At 38.4% G+C, this 25,534-nt stretch overlaps 2 protein-coding genes and 1 long non-coding RNA gene across 14 annotated transcripts in view; 1 reads left to right on the forward strand and 2 right to left on the reverse strand.

Annotated features, from left to right (window-relative positions):
* Positions 1–1,583, reverse strand: part of LOC133626371 (uncharacterized) — a 34,822-nt gene extending 33,239 nt beyond the window's left edge. For all 4 annotated transcript variants that reach the window (XR_009819471.1, XR_009819470.1, XR_009819469.1 and 1 more), the window contains exon 1: positions 1,422–1,583. This is a non-coding gene — a long non-coding RNA (uncharacterized LOC133626371). The remainder of the gene's footprint in view (positions 1–1,421) is intronic.
* PDK1 (pyruvate dehydrogenase kinase 1) lies at positions 1,210–19,061 on the forward strand. Of its 5 annotated transcripts, none has more exons than XM_062005133.1 (12): positions 1,210–1,854; positions 4,922–5,063; positions 6,586–6,657; positions 7,262–7,446; positions 7,715–7,804; positions 8,099–8,176; positions 10,186–10,262; positions 10,927–11,025; positions 11,952–12,062; positions 13,206–13,319; positions 13,440–13,609; positions 19,043–19,061. In XM_062005133.1, exons 1-11 carry the CDS (start codon positions 1,737–1,739, stop codon positions 13,578–13,580), a joined length of 1,227 nt encoding a protein of 408 aa, XP_061861117.1. In that variant the 5' UTR covers positions 1,210–1,736; the 3' UTR covers positions 13,581–13,609; positions 19,043–19,061. The 5 variants fall into 5 exon arrangements, with proteins under 5 accessions (XP_061861117.1, XP_061861116.1, XP_061861115.1 ...); XM_062005132.1 differs by lacking the exon at positions 19,043–19,061 and adding an exon at positions 13,986–16,093; XM_062005135.1 differs by lacking the exons at positions 1,210–1,854; positions 19,043–19,061 and adding exons at positions 1,874–2,698; positions 3,382–3,685 and having other exon boundaries at positions 13,440–16,093.
* LOC104559045 (neurabin-1-like) overlaps positions 16,631–25,534 on the reverse strand; it is a 42,412-nt gene continuing 33,508 nt past the window's right edge. For 3 of the 5 annotated variants that reach the window (XM_062005123.1, XM_062005121.1, XM_062005122.1), the window contains exons 17-19: positions 24,585–24,674; positions 19,436–19,624; positions 16,631–18,133 (exon numbers count right to left, since the gene is read on the reverse strand). In XM_062005123.1, coding sequence (XP_061861107.1) covers positions 17,966–18,133; positions 19,436–19,624; positions 24,585–24,674 — 447 coding nt within the window. In that variant the 3' untranslated portion in view covers positions 16,631–17,965. The remainder of the gene's footprint in view (positions 18,134–19,435; positions 19,625–24,584; positions 24,675–25,534) is intronic. The other 2 variants (XM_062005125.1, XM_062005124.1) reach the window with 1 other exon arrangement.

Consider the following 25,534-nt stretch of genomic DNA (forward strand, 5'->3'; position numbering starts at 1 on the left):
TTGTAGAAGACTTATAGAGGCAGACAAGCTGTTAGTTCGCCCCATTAGCCACCACTCCCTTGGCCAAAAGAACAATAAGCGATTTGTTTTTCGGCACATGATAGAGGTGCAGTCTGATTACAATCCAGATGACGCAGTCTAATCCTGAACTACTGTTTCATTCCTACATACTACTGGTTCAGTTACTGCTCAGAAAATTGCATTTGCAGGCTGACTGAATTAATTTTTTTCTGTATGTCAATGCAACAGAAAAAATCCAAACCCCCTTTAGTTTATTCTGGTACCTACACCTCTCTAACAGGAGGCTCCAAGAAGACCATCAAAGCACTGAACACATTATGTGAGAGAAACCGCAAACCAATCCGTGCTCTAGCAAAGGCCATTAGATATCCAACCCCAGTACTGGGTCACCAAGTCGCAGGTATAAGGCATGTTTAAAGAAAAGCAAGCAATATTTAAGAATTGATTGAATAAGATAAATGTATGGGATGAATACAAGTATCCACAATAAAAGAAGGAAATTATACAGGGCCAGATTCACTACTGTTGTCTTGTATACAGTTTTTAATTACAGGATTCACTATCTGCACTGCAGTAAGTGTATCAGAAACGCTTACAATCACTCCTAACTGTCTTTTTTGTAGTGTTCTGGATATTTCTACCTAAGCAGGACAAGAAACCATTAAATACCCCTGTTTAGTGCCTCACATGTTGCACGAGTTTCCTAACTGCTGGTAAAGTGATTTAGTGTGATAAAAGGTCCAAGTACTTTTAATCAATAAAGACAAGTCTTGGATTCATTGCTGAACGACTGGGAGTATATTTGTAAAGACAGAAGCTTCGTTTTTCCTCTCTGTTTTTTTGTTTCTGTTTCTCCCCGCAGCTGAAGCTGAAGCCGTCGCTCCCCGGCGCTCCCGCCCGCACGCCGTAACGCAGCGCAGGGCACACAGGGCTGGCAGAGGCCGCACTGCCCGTTCCCATACCACCGCACCGCTCACCGTAAACGAAGTGCGCTACGAAGAAGGCTCATGGCTATTAAATTACGGTCTAAATCCCTCAGGTGAGGCCGCGGCCACCCGGTGCTTTTAGGGGTTTCCATGCCCGTCCGTTTCAGCTCCGCGGGGAGCGGACGCCGGGGCCGAGCGCCCGCCACGGTCGAGGCGCGCCCCTCCTCCGCTCCGGGTTTTCTCCCGCCGGCCGGCTCCGGAGCCAGGCGGCGGCCAGGGGATGCGGCAGCACGGCTGAGCGCCGCCCGCCCGGAGCGCACCGTTTACCGAAGGGGCTGAGCTCTCGGAGAGCTCCCGCAGCATGGCACCAGCACTGAGGAGCCGGCACCTTTCAGCCCCACTGCGTGAGCGCACACGCCGCACCCTTCGCGGGGAAGGGAACGGCAGTCGCCGCCGTGCGTAATACCACCGTACCTGTGCGAGGCCAGGCTCTACGGGATCTGCGAGTCGTCTTCCCCCGGCAGACATCCGAGGCGGGGGAGAGCAGCCGAGCCACCGCCTCACGCCCCGCGACCCTCCCCGCGGAGGTCGGGCTGCCCCGGAGCCGCCCTCTCCTCCGCCCCGCCGCCGCTGCGTGGGGCTGGGCCAGGCGGAGACACTCCTCCTGCGGGCACCTCCTCCAGGCCGCGCGGCGGACGAGGCCGAGGCCTGGGTAGGGGCCGGGGGCGGTAGCGTGGCGGGAAATGGCGGTAGGGTCGGGCTGAGCTGAGAGGGGACGAGAGCCGCACCATGAGGCTGCTGCGTGCCCTGCTGCGCTGCGCCTCCCCGGGCAGCATCCCGCAGCAAGTGGACTTCTACTCGCGCTTCTCCCCCTCGCCGCTCTCCATGAAGCAGTTCCTAGATTTCGGTGAGTTCCCCCTGGGCCCCCGGCCCGCTGGCCCCGCCGCTGCGCCCGCAGGTGCCCGTGCGGAGCGGAGCGGGGGCGGCTCCGGCGCGGCCACGAGCTGCCCCTCTCCCCCGCCCTTCCCCGAGTTAGGGCTGCCGTGTGCTCTTGGTATTGGGTTTTTTCAGTTCTTAATACTGTCCTTTCTGGCAGAAAAAGGCTCTGTTTCCTTCCTGGAGAAGGGAACTCAGTTGGCTCCTTCCCCGGAGAGTGGAACTGTGGCAAGGTTGAAGACAGCTGAAAACTCCGGGGTTTTGGCATCACAAAAGTAGTTTGGTTTTATTTGTTTATGTTTTTGGTTTTTTTTTCTGCAAAACCTCAGTGTTGGGAAGAGGGTGGGGACAGTTACGACAATAGGTACTGGTAGAACAGTGACTCAGGTGAGGTTTGTTAAGGCTTTTTCTTTTGTAAGTTAGCAGCATGCAACCTTTTAAGCTATGCCAAACACGGGAGATGTCTAACCTGAGCGGGCGCCGAGGAGCTGGAACAATGAACACCTCTCTTCAGTGCCCTACAGAAACAGCTTGCCCAGATGTTGTTTTAGAAGATGTGTGAGAGATGGAGCAGGACAAAACCACCAGGAGCCATCCTGGAGGGATACTCGGTCTTACACTCCACACTAAAACACTCCTAGTGCCCAAATTGGACTATCTGCTTGGAAACATACGAGTTCACAGGAATTGTTCTCTTCTGCTTCAAAGGAAACTAAACAGAGGAAGGTCTTCTAAGGCACACAGAGAAACTAATTCAAAGCCTGGGGATGGAGCTATACTATAATACATCCTGTTTTGGTGTCCAGGGTACTCTGGTGTGTATGAATGTTTACACAGATGTTGTATATAAACATTTGACTAGTTAATAGTTGTATTGATTTTTACATTTTTGTAAGTAAAGCATAACTGAGAGCTAATCCCTGAACCTCAGACTTTGTGGAAGCAGGAAGACATGCAAGTCTTGTATCATTTTATGACTTGTATCATTTTACCACTAAAATACTCATAATGCTTACCTTAAATTCAGTGATAATGTTAAGGGCGCAGTATTTCCTTTTCCTCATGTCAAAAGTTAGTCCACTTTTTAGCTGTTAGTACCTGAATATAAGGTAACAATAACCTTGAAAGGTGTGTGGTTTGTTTTTTTCCTTTTGCTTAAGGATTTAATAAGAGATAGTAAAAAACTAAAAGGCAAAAAGAAGGTGCAATGCTGAGATGGTACTTTTCTGTTAGACATTCTGTAGCCATTATAATGTGATGGTGTTTTCATTGGGGTTTGGCTTGGCTCTTTTGCTTTGAGAGCATTCAAAGAGGAAATAATAAAATCTGGCAATACTAACTTTGAAAAAAAAAAAGTCTAGTTCCTCCAAGGTTTCCATCTAGCAAATGAAATATTCCATAAGGAAATTTAGGTCTGGATTATATATCTCAGTTGTATGTTGGATTATAAGCACACAGTATTTTCTGTTGGAGTCTTATCCATTCTTTGCCTAGACAGACCCATCGCTGCACGGGGACACAAAGTCATATTCACTGAAGTCTTCGGTCTTCCATGTTTGACCCAGGACTGCAAAGATATAGCCTCCAGATACACAACTAAATTGTGGAATGTCATTTGCTCAGTATACGAGGGATTTGAAGATTCTCTTTACCTTCTAATACCTTCAGTCTGACTTGTTCATGGAATGTTACCCAAGAAAGGGAAAGGCCAGTAACAGTCATGCCTGAAATGTAATCTGACTAGGGAGAAGGAGGAAAGGTTTCTGGGCAGAAGGCATATGTGTAGACAATGCATTCTACTGGTAAGTGTCACTGGGTAGGAATTTGTTGTAAGCCATTCAGTTTTTAATCAACTGATGTTCTCTAATCAGTGTAGTTTGATGTTTCTGGGTCTGGATGCGTTAAACTAAAATATTCTGTTTCAATTTGGTGAAAATTTTTCCTATTTAAGACATGACCAGCTTCCACTTCTTCCGTGTTCCTTCCTTTAATCTTCCCCAACTCCCTTTACCAAATGGAAGGAGTGAACAGAGCAGGAACACCAGAGTTAATTTTTATGAGTTACCTGTTGTGAAACAAGCAGCCTGAAGTAGATCACTGCAGCAGATGAGAACAGGTTAGCAAGTTCAGATGCTGCTCACGTGACACACTGGCAATCTAGAAGGCAGCATGGCTGAGAATAAAGGACAATATTTCGTAGCCTCTTTCCCACTCTGCACCTTTCTTTCTCACCTAGTAAAACAAGCATTGTGGCAGTAAACATAGGTCTTGATCTTAATAACTACATTTAATTGCCACTCACAGAGATGATAGCTGTCCTTACAGAAGGATAGGTCACTTATCAGCAGGTGCAGTAAATTGGCTTCTAGCTTTTAAAAACGTAAAAAAATTAAGAAAGTAGATGTGTGGGAGAATTACTGTCATAATGACTGAGCACAGTAGCTGTCCTACTTTCATTTCTCTCTGAGTAATCATGTGAGTAAGACAGTGAATTTAAACTCCAACAGATCCAGCTGAAAATGAGGTAAATATTAAAGAAATTATTTACTAAAAGTGGTCCAATATCAATAATGGTAGTTTGGTGAGATCAGGGATCAAGCAGGATGTATGGGACCACTGCTTTCTCAAGCACCCTCCTGACAAATGGTTTCCTACACTGGTTTCATTGCCTCTCTGACATGCTCAAAATGACATACTGTTTGGTCAGTGCTAGTTACCATCAATGTTTGCTGCAAATAAAATGAACAATTTACATGGAGGGAATTGATATTTAAAATTGAATAGTATGGGTCTGCAACTGTTGCACTAGTTGAAGATTCTCCTTATGGCAACAGGGCTGGTACATTTCAATATGAGTTTACATTTTGAAATACAAATGGGCTGCTGCCATGAAAGAAACAGTGGCTTACCAGAGGCTGAGTCAGCTTTAAAACCAAACCACAGACCTCTTATGCAAGAAAGTAAGAGTTTGTGTAGTTCTCTACCGTAAGCACTGACGTTTTTTTTCTGATGTTGTCATGTATTTATTTTGGCCTTAGGCTCTGAAAATGCTTGCGAAAAGACTTCATTTATGTTTCTGCGACAAGAGTTGCCTGTGAGATTGGCAAACATAATGAAAGAAATAAGCCTGCTTCCAGACAACCTCCTAAGAACACCTTCAGTACAGCTGGTGCAGAGCTGGTAAGAACAGCGTCATCTCATACCTTTAAGGGTGACCTACAAATACACAAGTTGGAGGAACTAATTCTCTTCTGTAGAAAAAACATTTCAGGTACTTATTAGAATCATAGAATCATAGAATGGTAGGGGTTGGAAGGGACCTTTAGAGATCATCTAGTCCAACCCCCATGACATGAACATCACTTATGTAGCCTGAGTAAATATCCCGATATGACATAAATCAGAAACTGAATTTACAGACTTGGAAAAAAAAAACCTGTAGGAGCAATTAGAGAACTCACAAGTGAATTAAAAATCAGTAGATAGTCATGTATGAGAACTCAGTAAAAACAAAACACCACCAGAACGGTGTTTAATAGGGAACTTACCTAAAATGAAGAAGCTAGTTGTAGAAACTGACAGAAACAGGCTAAAGCTCAAAATGTTTGCTAAGCATAGTAGAAACCATTTAGAAGACAGGTTACCGTAGATTGAGAAGAAAGAGCAACAGGAAGTTCCCAAAGCCAAAATATGTAAAAGAAAACCTAGTAGAATACGAGGCTGTTAAAATAAAAAAGACATCCTTTGAAAAGTAAGATTTGCTTTCAAGTAAGGAAATGTAAGTATAAACTTTTGTAAGAAGCAAGCAAAACAGAAATTGCTTGGCAACTGCTAAAGCCACATGGCTCTCTGGAAAGGCTTTTAAAGTTAATAGAAAGTCTGCCAGTGAATAAGTGGGATTGCTTAGATGACTGTAGAAACAGCTATCAATAAAGATGAAGGCTTTTAATGAAACATGAATGATTAAATTCTCATGGTACTGAATGAAGTTGATCAAATGAGAAATGAATTCCACTTGGACAAATGCAAAGTAGAGCAGAGAGGAACCTCCTCTCCTTGTATGCTTGCTTGCTGGCTTGCTTACAGTGGAAAAAGAAATTAGGATGCTACTGGGGATATTTATCTGAATATGTCAGTTGATGGGCAAGAAGGCAAACAGTGTTAGGAACTAAGTAACAAATGAGGAGGAATATAATTGTATCACTGTGTTAGAGCATTATTCCTCTCAATTTCAGGCAGTTCTAGTCACTCTACCCCAAACAACAGGCAAAGAGGGACAATCAGAGGGTTGAAACAATTTCAGCATGAGGAGAAACCAAATAGAGTTCTTTAGCGTGGAAAATACACATCTCAGGAAAGGAATGGTAAAAAATACTTAAATCATGAATGAGCTGGAAAGATTTTTCTATTAACAGGAACTCTCTGGGGCTGGAAGTAAGCTGTTACCCACTGCGTTTAAAACACAAGGAAGATCTTTTATGCATTCTAATTAACTTGTGCAATTCATTGCTCTGGAAACTTTGGAAGAAAACACAAATAGATTCAAATGGATCTAACAAAATGAACAGGGCATAGGTTGGTGGGATATATCAAATACAATTATTTGGAAACAAGCAAGCTTGGAAGGCCATAAAGTGCTAACCAAAAGAACCTAGGAAGGTGTATTAGAATTTGTCTTATGTCATGTTTCTTTCATTTAAAGGTATGTCCAAAGTCTTCAGGAGATCCTTGACTTTAAGGACAAAAGCTCAGAAGATTCAGGGGTTATTCATAGGTAAGGGTTTGCTCTCACATATGTTAATATTATGTAGAAGGGCTGCCAAGAAAAGGATAGCTTAAGAAAAATTTCAGCCATCTCTACACTTTACGTAAGAATTGCAGTATTGTCACCCTCTGTCCCTAAAAGGAGGGTACATCAAAACATGAAACAAAACACTTTTATCACTCCAGTCAGGGCTTTTATTTTTTGTTACACTAAAGAAGCTATGAGTGCATCAAACTTGACCAAATGTTTCTGAATTCCTTACTTGTAATGTTGGAACCGATACATGGAACTTTTCACTTGTAGAGTAGGTTTGGTCGTTGTTGGCTGACCGTAACTGCCACTGGTCAGGCACAGGATGATCTTCCTGAAAATAGCTGGTACAGTTTTCTCTTTTTCTTGTCAGTCATTAAAACAATAAACAGAAATTTTATAAATAATCAGTAGTGGTTGATTACTGATTGTTTCAGTGCCAGTTGCTTGAAATATGCTGTAAAGACTGACTTGGGTTCTTACAGACTTGTGATATTTCTGCACTTAGTGGTCTTCAGATACTCTGTTTGCCAGAGTATTCAATTCACTTGAAGGTGAAATACTAACAATAAGTTAATTTTAGTTTTACAGATACGGTGATAAAAATCCGGAACCGTCACAATGATGTAATTCCTACGATGGCTCAAGGAGTAATAGAGTACAAGGAAAGCTTTGGCATTGATCCAGTGACCTCACAGAACGTGCAGTATTTTTTAGACCGCTTCTACATGAGTCGCATTTCAATTAGGATGCTTCTTAATCAACACTGTAAGTACTGTTTTTGAAAGGAAGGGAAATGGTACCTCTAATATGTCATTATATTTTCCTTTCATTTTTAAGTGCTTAATATGTACTTAAATGCTTCTTGGGAGTACACTCGTTTGCCTTGCTATTTACAAACTCAATAGAATTCTTAAAAGTCTACTATTAATAAATATTTTAAGTATGGTGAAGATTGAAATTATAGATTTCTGTTTAGCAAAATTGAAGATATAAACTAAAATTGGGTATTTAATAATATTTTCTTCTTTGGCAGCTTTACTGTTTGGTGGGAAAATTAATCCAGCTCGTCCGAAACACATTGGAAGCATTGATCCTAGCTGCAATGTTGTTGAAGTTATTAGAGGTAAATTCAGCAGATAAGAGCAAGAATCCTGAAAATTCACACTGAATGTCTACACTTGAGAGTCAATACACATCTGGATATTCTTAAACTGATTAGTTCTTTCCTACCTGGAACAGAAGTTTCAATCAGAAGTTTAATAGAGTTTTGTCACTTCTCCCTATAAAACTATTTTTTGGTGAGAAAATACAAAATCTCCCTGACAGTGAAAAATGTTTCCAATTTTTGTTTTTGGCAAACTGTAAAGGAGAGAAAAAAGTGGAGGGGGAAATGTAACTTTTTCTATTTTTATTACAGATGGCTATGAAAGTGCCAAGAGACTGTGTGATTTATATTACATGAGCTCTCCAGAACTCATCCTTGAAGAGTTGAATGGTAAGTGAATATGAGTTGAGGCACTCTTCAGTGAAGCAATGGCTTCCTCTAAATTAGCTGGTGGTGAAATGTTCTCCTTCCATTTTTCATATAGTTAATGTGTTCTCTATATCTACTGTAATAAATAATAGTTCAGGTCGTTTTTTGTTATTCTGGCAGGTGGCTTTCCCTGTTCCTCCCTTAAATCAGAAAACTGAAACCAGTAGTTTTTTGATACTAGAGCTGTTCATCTAACAAATTTCATAGCAGATTTTATCAGCCTCCTTTCCTCCCCAAGGTTTCTTGTGTATCTTTATCCTACACTGTCTAATGCATCTCACCCTCTCTGCATTTCTTGTGACGCTTTTAAGATTTATACTAAACATTCCTTTCTCATTCCTTCTGCTTACTCAGCTACCATGTTATTGTAGTTGTAATTAGGTATAGTACACTCAAGTAGTGGTAAAAATTATTTGAACCTGTTGGCTGTGGCTTGAATCAGCGAGTTTACAACCATGTTGCTGTGAACTCAAAGGTCAGCTATTGCCCTCATAGTCCTGCTGGATGCTGAAGAGCCTTTCTGACACTACTCACTAGAGTACTTTTCAAGATACTAAAGGCCAAGTTTGGACAGACCTACAGAAATAAGTAACTGTGAAAGCCAAAGTGCAACCACAGCAACTTGGCTTATGAAGGTGAAAGCAAAGAAAAGTGCAGCCTTGACTACACATTCCAGGTATTTTCTTCCTACTGTATGAAACTTGTTATTCTCTATCTAGGTTAAAGGGTTTACCTCTCTTCATCTTTGCAGCACGATACTAAAAACATTTGTAGGAAACTTAACAGTCAGGGTAGCCAATTCTCTGTACTGAGGAGTCATTTTATGATGTATGTTCTCCAGAATCCCAAACAAACAGTTCAGTTTTTATAGAAAGAGTGACCTTTTGTTCAATGAATTGTGAAGGTGAGTTTAAATCTGATCCAGGGCAAATGCAAATTCCTTGCCCACAGCTGAGTAGAGACCATTATTTAAACCTTAACCATGGGATCTGGGGGTTGAGGCATGGAGGGAAACAATCAATTCAAGGACAGGAACCTGACATATTTCAAAATGTGATTTATTCCTTAACCCCGCCCCACCTTGCCTTTACGTTTGCTGGTTACATAATTTCTCCTAGATCCTTTGCCATCGCTAGTCTTTAACATTTATGTTTATAAAGCAGGGGGCACTAACACAATCTGATGAACTGAAAGAACTTGAAGAGACAGCAGAAGTTTTTGAGCAATCTTTCTTTAATTTTTGATATAATGGATATGTTCCCATGATATATTTTCTAGAATTTGTTCCTTTAAAATTTTGAAAAAGATACCAATTTCACAGACAGAATTGTCCACATATTTTTTGTTAAGTCCTCTTTTTAGAAATCAGATGCTATCTAAAAGAATCTTAAGAATAATCTGTGCTGTAGTTACTTTGGTGCATTATAAGGCCGTAAGATAATTCAGGTTGGGAGGTACCTCAGGAGGTTTCTAGCTTGACATCCTGCTTGAGGCAGGGAGGGTCAACTATGAGGTCAGACTAGGCCTTATCCAATTTGGTCCTACAAGTCCTCCAACGATGTCAATTACATAATCATAGAATTGCCATAATGTTTCTGTGCAACTTGTTTCAGTGCTTATTAACTGTCAGAGTGAAAAAGGTTTTCTCTGTAGCCCACCTGAACCTCTGTTCTTTTATCTTACACTCACTGTTTCTTGTTCTCCCGCTGCCTGAAGAGCCTGACTGTATCTTCATGACAAATTCCTGTTTGAAGCAACTCCTGTATGCCTTAATTTCTAAAGCAGCAAGCACACTTGACAATCTTGTGTATGACTTTTGATTAACATACAACTTTTGAAAAGGTTTCTGTTCAAATTTTCCTTCTCCTGTAAATTCTCTCAACAATACAAATAGCCATTTTGAATTACTGTGAGAGTGAATACCAGATACCTAGTTTGCTGTTTAATTATTTAGATTCTCTGTTCTGCAGCTAAATCACCAGGACAGCCCATGCAAGTGGTGTATGTGCCATCACATCTCTATCACATGGTTTTCGAACTTTTCAAGGTCTGTGCGCTTACCATTACACAATTCTTTTATATATCTTTGTTTAGTGAGGTTGTACTTGTTTGACTTTTTGAACAAGTTCTAGATAGCAGTGGTTTTTTTGCAAGTGCAAACCTCTCACTATTTGACTGCAGGAAGATAACGAAATTGTACTGTTTAGACAAACAGTAACTGCAGAGAAAATAAACAGCTTTGGAAGATGTATCATCTTTGCCTAGCCACTGAATACATCTGGCACCTTCTGAGTACACAGCTTTGTAAAAATCTTTAAATGTAAAAAGACATTAACTAACGAAGCAGTGAGAATAAGATACACAACTTTGGGGGCACCTTCAAATCTGGTATTATGTGTAACAGGTCCTACAGAGCGTTCCTCAAGCAGTTCAATCCCAGACTTCTTTTGATGTGTCATTATGCATCATGAGGAATTCTACAAATGAAACTACATTTAAAATATTCAAATGTTTGTTCTAAGAAAAAAATATTTGAAGTCTGTATACTGTAATACTGATACTAAATAAGCCACAAATACAAAACCGCCAGTATTTTAAAACCGTCCACGTTTGTCCTGATTCTGAAAGATGTGATAAAGACAACTTTCCTAAATTTTAAGATAATATGCAAAGTGGTAAGAACAGGATTTAATTTGTACTTGAAATTGCAGAATGCAATGAGAGCCACCATGGAACACAATGCTGATCGATGCATTTATCCTCCAATTCATGTACACGTTGCATTGGCAAATGAGGATTTAACTGTAAAGGTACCCACTTTTTATTATTTTGAATGTTATCAAAAGATTAGCTTTTTTTCCTTGTCATAGGCAGCATATTAATAACTTTAGCTGGTACCAGCAATAGATTGCATGTGATGATGTAGTATGTAAGTAACAAGACATTATGGAGTTTCACATACTGCATCAGAAGAAAATTCATTAAGAGGCTGCACAGTCACACTGAAGGCTCTGCAACAAGATTCCGTGCTTCTGTCATGCTTGTGTCTTGCCTAGCTTATAAGCAACCATGACTAAAAATGAAGTAGTGTTTTTATACGGTTGTGCTATTTTGTACAGGCAATGACAGAGCTACGCAGGTGTGAACTCAAAAAAGGGAAATGAACATTGTATAGTTCATGCAAATCAAACCTTCCTAATGTACAATTTGTAGAGGAATTTATTTCTTTTGCTGTACAACATCTGTGGTGGATTTTAAAGACCAGCTGCAAGCACTGGCTTTTTCAGAGGTCTAATTTAACTGTAGTAAAACAACTCTTCTGACTTATTCCTTCAGGAGCAGGTTCTAATAGATTGTAGTTAACTGGGAGTATTCCTAAGGAATAAAGATGAAAATACTCAAAACCTGGCATTTGCTAAAAGGTAGAGTTACTGACTTCAGACAAAATTGAGTTATTGACAAGATGTACAACTTAAAACAGAAATTTCTTCCTTCCAGGAGATTATGAATGCTTATGGTAGTATTTTACTTAAATGGTTTCCCTAAGGGATGACAGGAAAAGATTCACTTCTCTCTGGTCATTGCTGTAGCTGACATGTAAGAAAACCAACAATTGAATAGGGACAACTTTATATTATGTTCTACCTGAACTTTCTCTGGATCATTGTTTGAGAGAAGCTGTCTTTTTTAAAAACATATTCAGGGACATAATGCTACATGTTCCTTCTTTTTCCAGATGAGTGATCGTGGTGGAGGTGTTCCTATGAGGAAAATTGATAGACTATTCAACTACATGTATTCAACAGCACCACGTCCACGTGTTGAGACGTCTCGAGCTACGCCTTTGGTATGCAAATTTTTGTATCTTGTCAACTTTGATATGTTTGTCACAAAAGAAACTATTTATCCAAAGCAATGAAGTACTGATTTTATAGATGCAATGAGTATCACTATATGAATGTTATGGCTTAATTAAAATATTTTTCTGAAAAATAACTGGAAAATTGCATAAAATACCAAGATACTAGAAATTATTGGAACTTGTTCATGATTCTGTTTTCTCTAGTAACTTTTATAAAGATCACCTGCCTCGGGCAGAATATGTAGCTATGCTGCATGTTCTGCACTAAAGACAGGGCCCTGAATGAAAGCAAGAATAATTATAGCAACGATTTTGGATTAAGTCCATAGTTTCATATTTACTGTGTAGTCAGTTGTACCATCCAAGGATGAAGATATGCAGATGTGACAAGGCATACAAATAATCTACTTTGTTCTCATGTGAACTTAATAGATGCACAAGAAATAAAGCCTTACCTCTCAGTAAGAAGCTCTGAACAGCGTTCCCAAAGTATTTTTTTCCTCATTTTGCATCATTTAAAATGTGTTTTTTAAATGTCTATAGTGTGTTGCATCTAGGTTACTGTGCAACTTATTAAACACTAGGTGTTCACAGAGAAATACTGTCTATGTTTATTGAGAAAAATTGCCTCTACAGTTGAGTAGATGAAAAAAAGTTACACTTAACCCTTCAGGTCTATTTCCTGCTACTGTAGACAGGGCTTGATAGAATTTTAGTACAAGCTACAAATTAATTGCTGCTTGAATCTTTTTTTTATCTATACCAATGCTGAAATGTATCCTACTTACGTATACAGTGTCCTTAAGATGAGCAGCTCCATGAGAATCTAAGACAGACCCAGTACAGTTTTCTCTAATAGTGTAATGTCTTCTTGAAAAAGCTACTATAATACAAGAAGTGTTATCTAGCATCCCTGTCTGACAAAGGAGTAAACCAGTTTTCTCATCATCAAAAACATCTTCTGTTTCTGGAGTAACAGTTTTGTGGGGCATAATAGTTAAAATTTGAACTCTGTCTCTTCCTGTTCAACATCGTGCTTAATGTGTCTATCTACCTGTTAAGTTAAAACAAAAAGACCCACCATTGATTGGTGCAATTAATGAAAATACACTTTTTCTCTCGGATCAGGCTGGATTTGGTTATGGCTTACCCATATCACGTCTGTATGCACAGTACTTCCAAGGAGACCTGAAACTCTATTCCTTAGAAGGCTATGGTACAGATGCAGTTATTTACATAAAGGTATGTAACACTTAACCATTTTAAACTTCTCAGCAACTCTAACTGCTAATGGAACTCTTTGTTCCGTTACTTTAACTTTGATTAAAAGACAATGTCAGCTGCAGTCTTCTCTATTTACAGGCCTTATCAACAGAATCAATTGAAAGACTCCCTGTATATAACAAAGCAGCCTGGAAACATTATAAAGGAAACCATGAGGCAGATGATTGGTGCGTGCCAAGCAGTGAGCCAAAGGACATGACCACTTTTCGCAGTACATAGCTTTTTCCTCAACACTTCATAAGTAGTAGGTATGTCTGTAAAGGGAATTTAAAAGACATGATTTACATCAAGATGCTTAGCCACATTTTGATAAGTGAAAGTAACAGAAGGTTTAATGTAATTACTCTTTTCTGGAATTAAAAAATCCCCAACAACCCCAAACCCAAGAAAAACCCTAAACCTGTACATACTTTAAAATTTTAAGTGAGAAGGTCACAATTTATTTGTTCCACTTTCTATTTATGACTACTTTCAGTAGCAAAGTCAAAGGAGCAGTAATTTTGTGTTTTACAGGAAGCACTGCAGTCTGTATCACATCGAGTGAGGAGTGTATTAATATAATTAGAAAATTTTCTTAGTTGAAGAACTATTGAAAAAGCTCATCAGAGCATTTTTCCATTATAGAACAGCACAAGACTAATGAAAAGCTCAAGTAAGAGATAGTGAGGAGCTCACTGCTATACCTCTTCACCTGGATGGCACTTCGTATTCTTTTATTGTAAGCATGCCGAAATCTAACTCTGCAAAGTTAGATGTGTTGTCTACATCAAGGTTTTTTGAAGCTGTTGAAATCAAACTTAGGTCTGTACAGATAAATAAATCAGTTCTAGCTGCTACCACTGGTATAATGTATCTCAGGTATGTGGTATCAGTCATAGGTCATTGCTTGTAATGTGAATATTTAATACATGTGAAAAAACTTATCTTGCCCTCATCATTGTGAATTCACAAATAGTGTTGACGTGTGTACAATGACAATATGCTGTCTGGCATCTGCTTATTTTTCTGTTGGTAAAACCAAACCACAGTGTCAGTGTTCTAGCTCTAGTAAGATCTCACTCTGGTATGTCAGGTTACAGCTGTAAATGGAAGCTATTTTAAGAAGCAGATTTTTTTAAAGTTTGCCCTTAATAGGGCACCTCTATTACTGTGGCAACAGAAACTACCTTCTCAGGAGTATTAAAAAGTGGAATTACCAGTTTTTGAAAATACTTTGTGATGTGCTTTTGGCCTTGATTGTGTAGCAACTGGAAGTCACACTAATAACATAAATAAGGTAATCAGGATGTGTTTATCTGTCAAAGGTAAACTGTCAAAACCTACTGGGGAAGATAGGAGAATGAGTATTACTTTTCAGGTACAGAGTCCTTCTTTTAATAAAGGATTGAGCTTCTTTTAAAGCCTTTTGTGCCAGCTTTGTTCAAATCATATGCATCTGTGTTGCACCTCAATCCCTCTTACTCCTTACTACTTGAAGAGTGGATGCAGTTAAACACACTAATTCACCGCATTAATTCCGTGGGTTTTTTTTTTTTGTTCTGCAGCAGACATGCTTAATCCTTCTCCAAAAGAATAAACGTAAATTTTGTTAGTTTAGTAGCTCTGCACAGAGCAGAAAGTGAGATAAGGGAAGGGAATAGCTGGTATATTAGAAATTCAAGTAATGCTATTTTAGTTGTAGCTGAGACAGGTATCACCTGTTACCTCCCTAGCCTAGTTCTGCAAAAGAAGAGAATCATTTTATACCCTGATCAAGATGATGTAGGTCACTTTAACAATGCTTTACAGACTGGGCTCTATATACACGGATAAATTGACACTCTGAGGGAAGATTATTCTAGCTCAGCTGCCACCAGAACAGTACAGTTACCTGCTCCACTCAAGCTTGTGGGCACTCTGAGAGGTCCCTATTTTTTCTTTACAAGGATGTGATGTGGTCACTGGCGTACCTTCTAATGTGCATAGCTGTAAACTACAAGCCAAGATAATCTGTAGATGTTCTCTTCTTCAACCCTGCAAGAGGATGTATGAGACAAATTCCATACATCATTAAATGAGGCCTGTACAAAAGATGAGAGAATGCCTGCAGCTATTGCTGTTGCAGAGATGAAGCCAAAAGTCTCTGCAAGACATTTTAAACTCCACTCTGAAGCTGAACGTTCTAGCTTTTGCACTACGTTTTAAATATTTTACTGACTGAAATGAACTACAAGAGATGTTTCTGAAGAACATCTATCACAGTTTGTTTTCTAGAAAGTCTGTTAAAGTATTTTGTATGGTATTATGGAAATAAAATCCCCTTTCCTACCGTCAGCTAGCTACAGATTGAATTCTGATTATTAGAACAAGCTGACATGAAATTATATTTGTATCTTATATCCTTACCCACCAGCCCCAATGATTGCTGTGAAAACACAAATGTAGTATTATTTTTGGTTTACAATGTTCACTCCTACTTACAAATTTGATCTTTGATTACTTTTGATTTAAATAAGAGCTCAGAAGGTAATTTGTGTTTAATATTGTTATTACTTACCAAAGCCATTGCTAGCACACTGGTTAAGTTGAAGTGAATCACTGTAGAAAATTAGTATACTAGCTCAGCCATTAAAATGCCGATTTTAATAGTTTTGTATGAAAATTAGGTCTGTAAAATTAACCTTGGTTTGTGTTAACTTAATTTTTTGAAAGAATCACTACATTTATTCATTAAAACTATTTTTAAACTGTAACGTTTCAGTTGAGTGATTTTGTGGCTTGGTACTAAGCTAGTGGAACCAGCCTTCTTTTTAGCATCTGTCAGAAGTTAAATGCTGTGGTCTGTAATGGTGTTCACATGCTCAGGTGCCAGGTGAGTTTATTATCCCTGCCACTACCCCCTTTTGACTGCAGCAGCCCTGCATACAGGCAAATCTTTGAAGCCATTAATTCCACTGGTCTCCTTCCAAGAGTGTAACATTCAGTTCAGTAGGCTTAAATGAAAAAGGTAATACATAGTTAACGTCAGTATTCTCCATTCTCCTGAAGTGACTTAACTGAGACAGAAACGTTCGTAACTGAATTAAGAGTGGTTTTACATGTGTGATCATTTGACAATTCCATATTTCCAGTTCCCTCCTCTTCTAGCAGTAGGGCAGCATTCCTCTCTGGCTCAAGGAGTGCAAACTCAAAGCTACTGAAAACAAATCAGTTAAATATTGACCAAAGAATTGGTTTTTAATGCACAAAACAGAAAACTGAACTTTTTAGAAGTAATTATTACCAAGATTTTCAAAGTTTATTTTGGAAATGCGCGTAGTGTGCAAAAGCATTTCCACACAGTCGTTTTGCCAAGATTCATAAGATAGTTATACAAAAAAAAATGTGAAACACCAACAGTGAAGTTCATTCATTTAATTAAAATGAAAAACAATCCATAGATTTAAAGGAGAACTTGGTCCACATAAACAAATTATGTAAGATTTGTTCTAGTCCATTCTATGTTGGAATTGATACTTAAACTAGTCTATGTTTCTGGAATAATCTGATTAAAGGAAATGCTTTCATAGCATCCCTAGGAAACAGTATGTACTATACAAAACATCAATTCATGTTCTAAACTATTCTGAGAATCAAATCCTCCTTTAAAGAAAAATAACCTGTAGTCTACAATTGAATATTGAAATACAATGCAGAAACCCAGTGCTTCAGTGATAATTTTGCTTAGAATTCTTCCCTCAGTATTTTAAGTTTGAAAAACAGTATAGTTTAAAATTAACAAATATATAAATTTGGTCCGCAAAAATCTTGTAGCAGGTAGAAAAGAGAAATACGTGTATTGCAAATTGATCTTATTCATAGCATAAATCTATAAAACTAGGTATTATTTAGGAAAAATAGGTTAAAAAAGATCTTATTTATAGGTTTAAACCTTGGCCCAACACCGTATGGGTAGTGTACAGAAAACAATATTATGGTTTAGTGTGTGTAGTTTGTGAAAACTACTTAAAGTTTCTTGTTATTTTCTCCATAAGTTGCAACGCATAGAATTCAAAACCAATGTGCTACTACAGTGAACCTTGAATGAAAACCTCAAAAATACAAGAATTTAAACAAAATAATCCATAAATTTGAAATACATGCTTTCTTTTTAAATTAAGTTGACATTACCGTTTTCTTAAATTTTTACTATACATCTTTACTGGCAACAGATAAAACAGACTGTCACAGACTGAACTTGTTGGCAGGAGTTTGCTATCGTCCCTCTATCAGATTCAAGTCTATCAAATGCTAGTTCACTAATATTGAAATAATTTTCAATACAGTATTCTACTTTTCAAAAACATTTCAACAAAAAGGGCATAGGAGGTCTTAGAAGCACAAATATTACTTAAGGCAGAAAGTTAAATTATTGTCTATTAGTACACTCAGAGTCAACTAGGAATAAAAGTACCAAAACCATTTAATTTTATTGGGTTGTAGTGGGGACTATAATTAAGAAGTTAAAAACCACCTACCATGTTAAACTGTTGCACTTTCACACCTCCCTCAATTGTACAATTATATACAGAACTGCTGAACTCCTCAAGATAAAGCAAGTCTGCGCTAAATAAAACAGGGTCATTTTAGCAGCTTGATTCCAGAGTGGTTACCACTCTGCCAGTCTTGCGAACTTCTCTCTCCTTCTTTTGAACCTTTTCCTTCTGCTTTTCCAGTTTTTCTTGTGTTTTTCTAATATCCTTAATTTTTTTCTTTATTGTTGATCGGTCGTTTTGACTGGAAACTCCCAAAGCCTTGAGGGGAAGGAAAGAAAAATACCTCATCATTTTTTCCCAACAGCACTGTCAACAGTACTTGTGCAATGCACAGTTTAAGAAAGTGTTATTTGCTTTGCAGCAAGATAGTCTGTTTATTTGAAAAACAAGGACCCAAGTCATCAACAGCATTGTAACTGATGATCTGGGTAACAAGGTCAAGTAGGGAAACAAAGGCCTACTCTTCAGTTGTGAAATAACAGCTTCATGTTACGTTGTACAAACATAGACACTCGAGAATTCCCAGCAAACAGTATAATAAGTAATAGTATTACAATATTTCTCTCTCTCTTTTTACAACAAGAGGAATTTATATCCAGAAACTATTCTTTAATTTTTTAATATTAAGGATTTTGAAGTGTATTAGTAGAAGGTATATTCGGTAAGCAAGCAGTACACTTTGATTTTCGATCAGCAGGTGGCAGTACCCGATCCCAAGTGAACACTCCTCACACTATGCAACTCCCAATAGCATTTTGGTGTAAATTAAGCTTTAGGCATCAACACTCCCAACTTCTCCAGAGACAGTTATTTGACAGAGCAGTACCAGGCATTTCCTCTGTGTCCAAGGAAATATTTCTTTAACAAAACACAGGACACTTGTCTGTTCTAAAATGTAGCCATACACTGTAGACTAAGACACCTTTTTTTCTCCTCCCAAAACATTCAAAACCTACAGTTGGTCATGAACAATAATTTGCCTCATGCCAGAACAGATCAATGAACCTCATTTTAGTCACACATCTTGCCTGTCCAAAATGCAGTCTGATAATCTAATAATGGAGAAATTGAGTTTACTAGCACTGAAAGGGATACATACCATGCAGCTTCCAGATGTAAAAGGGCAAGAAAAGGTTCAAAGACTTAGATTACTTTTTTTTTTCACAGGAGTGAAAACCAAAAATATTTTAAAGATCGCCAGGTAGGATTTTAACCTTTCCCTCTGAAGAGAATCCTGTAATTCTATGCATTTGAATTGCCTGTGTCATGTTTTGATATGACCTTATGCTGAGATCAATGGTTAAGCCCTTTTGAGAGCTCTGCTTGCTTTGATTTCCCCAAGATGCCAAACAAATAAATACTTAGTATTTCTTCTGACTAAAATAACTTTTGTCTTTAATTATATAATCAACTACTAAGTTCTTATTCGTTTAGTCTCTAAGTATTTAAAAAACAAGCTCTATGCTTTAAAAAGTCATGAAAGCAGATTTTGTCAATTAAAAAACCGTGTTGGAATAACAGTGACATTTATACAGTTAAAAATCTATCCTATTCACATACCTTTAACTTGTCACTGTCGAGCTGCATTAATTGCTGTCCATCTATGTTCATAGCTGTGAACTCTGTAATATACTGCTCCATATTCATTCCCATTAACCAGTGGCATACTTGCTGGGTGGTCCATTCAGAAATAGGTCTACTGTGCCATTGATTTTGCTTTCCTGTTGTTGTAAATTCATCATCTAATGCCTATCCAATTGAGAAAAGTCACCGTAAGCAACGTTGTTGACTACATGTTGAAATTCAGTTACCAAGTGAGTTTAATTAACAAAACACATTTTTAAACGTACTCTAGCTCCAGAAGGACTGATGTTCTTGAGATCACAGTTTACAGTCAGTTTTGCCTAGGAGCCTGTGATAAACAGAAGGACACTACCACATTTAACACAATGGAGTCAGAGAGAAGCATTCGCTTAAATTTGATGGGCCTTAACAATGAACAGGCTTCCTCAGTCAGTTAAGGTAGCTGAAAATCCTTAAGTTAGATACTGCCTATACAGCATCAAGAAGAATCAAGTAGCACTTTAAATGTATTACTGATTATTGTTAGGTGGAGAAAATTCAGCATAAAAGCAATTCTAGCAGTCAGTAAGTCTGGTGATTGTTCCAGGTAGTTTTACTAAATTTGGTGCATTTCTAAAAGGAGAAGACTGTTTATTCCCTCATCTAATGCCATCATCACAACATTATAAAGGGTTTGCCTAGTAGACAACCATTTCGGAAACGTAAGAGCTTGTAGCCATGCACTGAAAATACATTTTGCCAACTCAGAGCTTTTGAAGCTCCCTGCTTCAATTTCAGTTGGCTTCTGAAGGGAAAAAGGTACTGCTGTTTGTCCTGAAGCACTCCATCACTTCATCACAAAAGAAACGTTACACAAGACAGCTCCATGTCTGTACAGAAGGAAGTGTAGTGCAATACTTGAATTAGTAACATCAGGGTTACATGAAGCTATTTTAACTATCCAAAGTGATTTCTCACTAGGTCATGATTGAGTATAGGCCGCGTTAGACTTGTAGACTCCTCCACAAGGCAGCTTCCACTACTTATCAAAGGCATCTGCAAACCAGTAGAAAGTATGCCCACGTTTTCCAGTGAGCCTTACACATGTTGTTTGTAAACAGAAAATATGGAAATAAGTGTCTTTCTAGTGATGGATTTGATACGTGACCCTGTAAATTTTAGGTGAACAACTGCAGCTCCCAACCAGAAAGATCTCACAAAATCTGACTATCTTAGCAGAAAATTTGGGGGAGTTGATTAAATGGAACAAACCAATTCTGATGACTCCATAAAGATAGTGAGACGTAGGCCTTATCACACAGTCTGATCATATAGTAAACTAGATCTGTAAATGCAATGGAAGACAGGTCTGAGGTGAAAAAAGTCCAGTTTTAAACCTCTGATGTATCAGAGGACTACAGGAAATTAAATACGGTTTTGCCTTCCATGGTCTGTGAAACAAAGGACAGTGGTTACATTTAGGAAGCAATGTAGATAAATAGGAACAAGTCTGAAGAGCAGAACAGTTTGTGCTGTGGTCTTAAAATCCATACTGTAAGCTGTTGTCACTTCCAAACAGCTCTGGTCTGATCACACAGATTCGATGACCGCTAGCAGCTGGAATGCACCAGGATCATTGTTGGAGCACATCTGATTTGATTTCCCAGATAAATCAAAGTATGTGGGGGCAATCAGGAGATTAACTTCACAAATGAACTCCTAATCCAAATTAAAATGCTTATGTAAACAGAATGAGTACGAACATATCCACCCTCCTGATGTGCAAAAGAACAGCAACTTTCACAAAATACCAGCACAGGGCTCTAGAAAAGGTTTTGCTTTAAGTGTTCTATACAACATCTCTATGAAGACATCTGGGGCACAGTGAGTTTTCCGTTCAAACTACTGAGCAGAGGAAGCAGATTTTGTAAAAGTTAAAATAATTTCAAAGTGCCCATTTATTTTAAATAATTTCAGATAACAGTACTCTTCAATGAGCTATTTTAATACAAACTATATATATTGGCAACTTTTTTTCTCATAGCAAGTGTTCATGTATAATACACAGAGAACAGGGAAAACTTTTTACAAGTTTGACGTGTATGTCAAGAGTTGTGCATGGCTTATCAGCAGCAAGAAATACTAAAATATATATTTGCCAGGTATTTTTAAAATATATCTACTTTTACCCTTTAGGGGGTGTGTGTATATCTATTGATCTGTCTGTCTCACCAGCGGAATGCAGTCCCCTGACAGAATCTCAGGGACTTTTCTGCACCAGTTCCTCCAAGCAGCATGGATTAGAGCAGCTAATATACTGTACCATGGAGTCATCCTCCAGACTGACCTACTAATTCTAGTCTAGGCTTTCAGCATCATCAGCTAATAAACCTCTCCTACTTCTTAAAGACACAACCCTAAAACCAGAAGTAGTTGTACTAAAAACTGAATCTGTGTTAAAACATTTAGACATTATCTCCTCATAGAAGTGGAAGTGAAAAAGATACTTAATTTGTATAAATGGATTTTTTTCACTACTGCACAAGGGAAAACACACACATGTAACTGGATTTTTTTCAGAATATGAATAGGAAAGTGAAAAGAGTGGAAGAGTAAGCTGCAGAACACTGATTTTTGAGTAATGCTTATTGGTCATTACATAATTTCCCATTGTTTACTGTCCTTCCAGAGGCAGAAGGACTGTCTCAAGCTGTCTGTACATCAGATTTAGAGTCCTCAAAATGGCCACCACATACACACACAAGATCAACTGCAAATTCAGACCTACTTCAATGATATAGAAGCATGAGAAAACCATGTGCCCCTGCATAGAAACACAGGTGACTCAGAAAGAAAGTACAGAAATACTGAAGGCTCTAAAGATAAAAATACAAAACCTAATGCCATCACACCATTTAACAGGGTAGGAGAGGTGACTAGCTAACTTGCTAACCACCTGTGAGTGGAGGTGCCTTTGCTGTAACTAGCTGGCTGCTAGAGGCAGACTCTTCAGCACTGCTCCCATCTGTATTTCTAAGGGGTGTTTCCAACTCCTGTTCACTAACAATTCCAGGATTTGTAGGGCAGCATGCAGTAGCCCATTCCTTTGAAAGCCAGGGTTGTTACATGGACTAGTGTGATTCCTGCTGGATATTTATGAACCCTTTCAAACAACTAGCACCTGGTAGAAAAACTATTTGTGAAGGGCTTAAAGATTTGAAACATCCAAAATTCCTGTAAGATTGGTTACTTATTTTTTTCCTAGAGCTCAATGCATTGTACTGCTAATTAAAAACCCTCAAGGACAGAATTACCTATTTTTCTTCACACATGCTGCTTGCAGAAGAGAAACCACCTCAGGGTTTATCACTACCCTCAGAAGAGATCCTGATAAACAGCATAATTACTGAAAAGGTACAAACACCTTTCATTGGTCATACGTAGAGACAACATATGAACTAGAAAGAACACTACACTTTACACAGGCACAATTAGTAATAGCCAACTTTGAGTTTTAGAACCAGAAGTTTACTTAAGATTTTAACAGGGATCCCAGAACAATATTCAACAGGACTTACATTTTCTTGAAAGTTTTAGAAATGCACCAGTCTATTAATGAACCACTCTATTCAAAAAATTGCAGGGAACACTTGCAATGATAGATATTAGCTGGAGTTCCTTTGGTTTTCATTAGACCTGACTATCATGTCTGACAAAAATCTGCAAGAAATTAATCCACTACTGAAACCTGTCAAGTAGTTATATGGTTTTTTACACCCCAGATTTTTATATTAATGGCTTCATATTTATAACATTGTTTGTAAGACTGTTATGACTTTCTAGATATTACTGGAACACTTTTAAGATTTTCATCAAAGCCTGGTTTAAGATAACTAATAAAAAACCCCCATATTCATGAGCCACTATTTTTTCCTTCAAATGTTATCACAGTAGGCTTGGCAAGCCCTGTAACTCGTCTCTGGAAGACGACTGTGTTCAGCTTTTAATGATTCCTCCTAGTCTCTAAAGGACTATAAAGACACTGGACTGTCAAACACCAAATGAGACAATATACCCCTCTACTCTGCCCTGGTGAGGCCTCATCTGGAGTACTGTGTCCAGTTCTGGGCTCCCCAGCTCAAGAGGGACAGAGAACTTCTGGAGAGAGTTCAGTGCAGGGACATCAAGATGATCAGGGGACTAAATCTTCCTTATGAGGAAAGGCTGTGGGAACTGGGGCTGTTTAGTCTAGAGAAGAGGAAACTGAGAGGGGATCTTATTAATATTCACAAATATCTAAATGGTGGGTGTCAGGAGGTTGGGACATCCCTTTTTTCTATCTAGTGACAAGATAAAGGGTAATGGAAAGAAGCTGAAACACAAAAAGTTCCATTTTAACATTAGGAAAAACTATTTTACTATGAGGGTGAGGGATCCCTGGCACAGGCTGCCCAGGGAGGATGTGGAGTCTCCTTCTCTGGAGGTCTTCAAAACCCACCTGTACATGTTCCTGTGCAACCTGACCTAGGCGGACCTGCTTCTCCAGGGGGGTTGGACTAGATGATCTCTAAAGGACCCTTCCAACCTCTACCATTCTATGAGTATCTCAGAAAGTTATCAAAGTACCTTCAGGCTTCAGCTGCAGCCAAAGGAGTTAAGTTTTCCAGGGGAATGAACACTGACTTTCATGTATGTAGTTTCTACCTACATATCAGAAGCACTATAGTCTGCTTTTTTTACCTTATTATTTTGTTTGGTTTTATTTAGATTAAACTTTATGGTAAAACAAACCTGCACAGATATGAAGGTAAGGTCAAAAACTTGGCAGTTTTCATTCACCCAGGAAATTGCTTTCAATTATTGGAATAGAAAGGCATTATATTTAAAATTAAACCCCAAAATTTAATCAGACAGAGTTCATTCCAATTTTTACGATATAACTGAGGTCAGAACACCGAGGCTGATAGGGCATCATCTAGTCTGTGTCCTTAGTTCTGTAACAGCTTAAGATTCTTCACATTGCTTTTCAACATTCAAATATGGAAACAACAACCTAGTTTCACATTTCACAAATCTGTTTCTATTAAACATGCTGTAGTGTGAACAACAACATCAACAAGACACATATACACACTTTGAAACTCACCTCATTTGAAGAGAAGGTTAAAGTGTGTGAACGACCTGACAGATTTGGCTCTGTCACTAACCCTGAAAGTTCACAACTTTCAATTCTACTCTGCAAACAAGTGGAAATAATGTTTTATTAACTCACTCTTTGGAAAAGCAGGTCATAAGGTGACATTCTAGTAATTTAGATTTTTGGTAAAAAAAAAATACTACTTATGGTATAGTTATAAGTTTTTTTTTCAGTTATCTTTAGATCACATATGAAATACACACACTACATCAAACATCTCACTTGTTTTTGGTTAAACTTCCAAATTTGAAAACACAAGAACAAATTTAAAGTAATGTCCCCCATAAGAGTACCTTGTGTGAAAAATCAGTCATAATCCAAAACAATGTTAAAGTACACAAGGAAATAAATACACAGTTATTTTTCAGCAGGCATAGGACACTTGGGAAGAAGCAATTTAAGATTAATTTGGTAGAATTATTTATGCTGAATTTGTTCAACAGAAACCTACAAGACCACTATGAACGGGCTTCAGAAGGTTCTGTTCTGTTGACAAGATGAAAATCGGTCCTAATTGTTTATGACCATTAGGACTCACGTGGCACAGAAGTGCCTCCCTAATTTCCAAAGTTTCTGACAATCAGAACTAGGTTTAGACTTCCTAGTTGTCCACTACAGAAACAAATAGTCTGTCTTTGCCTGACATACATTGAGAATTGGATTATCAGGGGGCTTTCAGCAGCTTGCAGATGAGCATTCAAATTAGTTAATGAATAGAGAATACAAAACCTGCATAATGCCAAACTTCCCCTAAACTTTAAATTCTGATTTGAGACACTGTATTGTATTGCTGTTCCTTTTAACAGTTTTGATGAGGGAGGTGAAATACCAGAACAAGTTTCCCAGAGAGGTGGTAGATGCCTCATCCCTGGAAACATGCAAGGTCAAGTTGGACAAAG

Source organism: Colius striatus, chromosome 11 (assembly GCF_028858725.1).
Source record: "Colius striatus isolate bColStr4 chromosome 11, bColStr4.1.hap1, whole genome shotgun sequence".
Taxonomy (NCBI): Eukaryota; Metazoa; Chordata; class Aves; order Coliiformes; family Coliidae; genus Colius; species Colius striatus.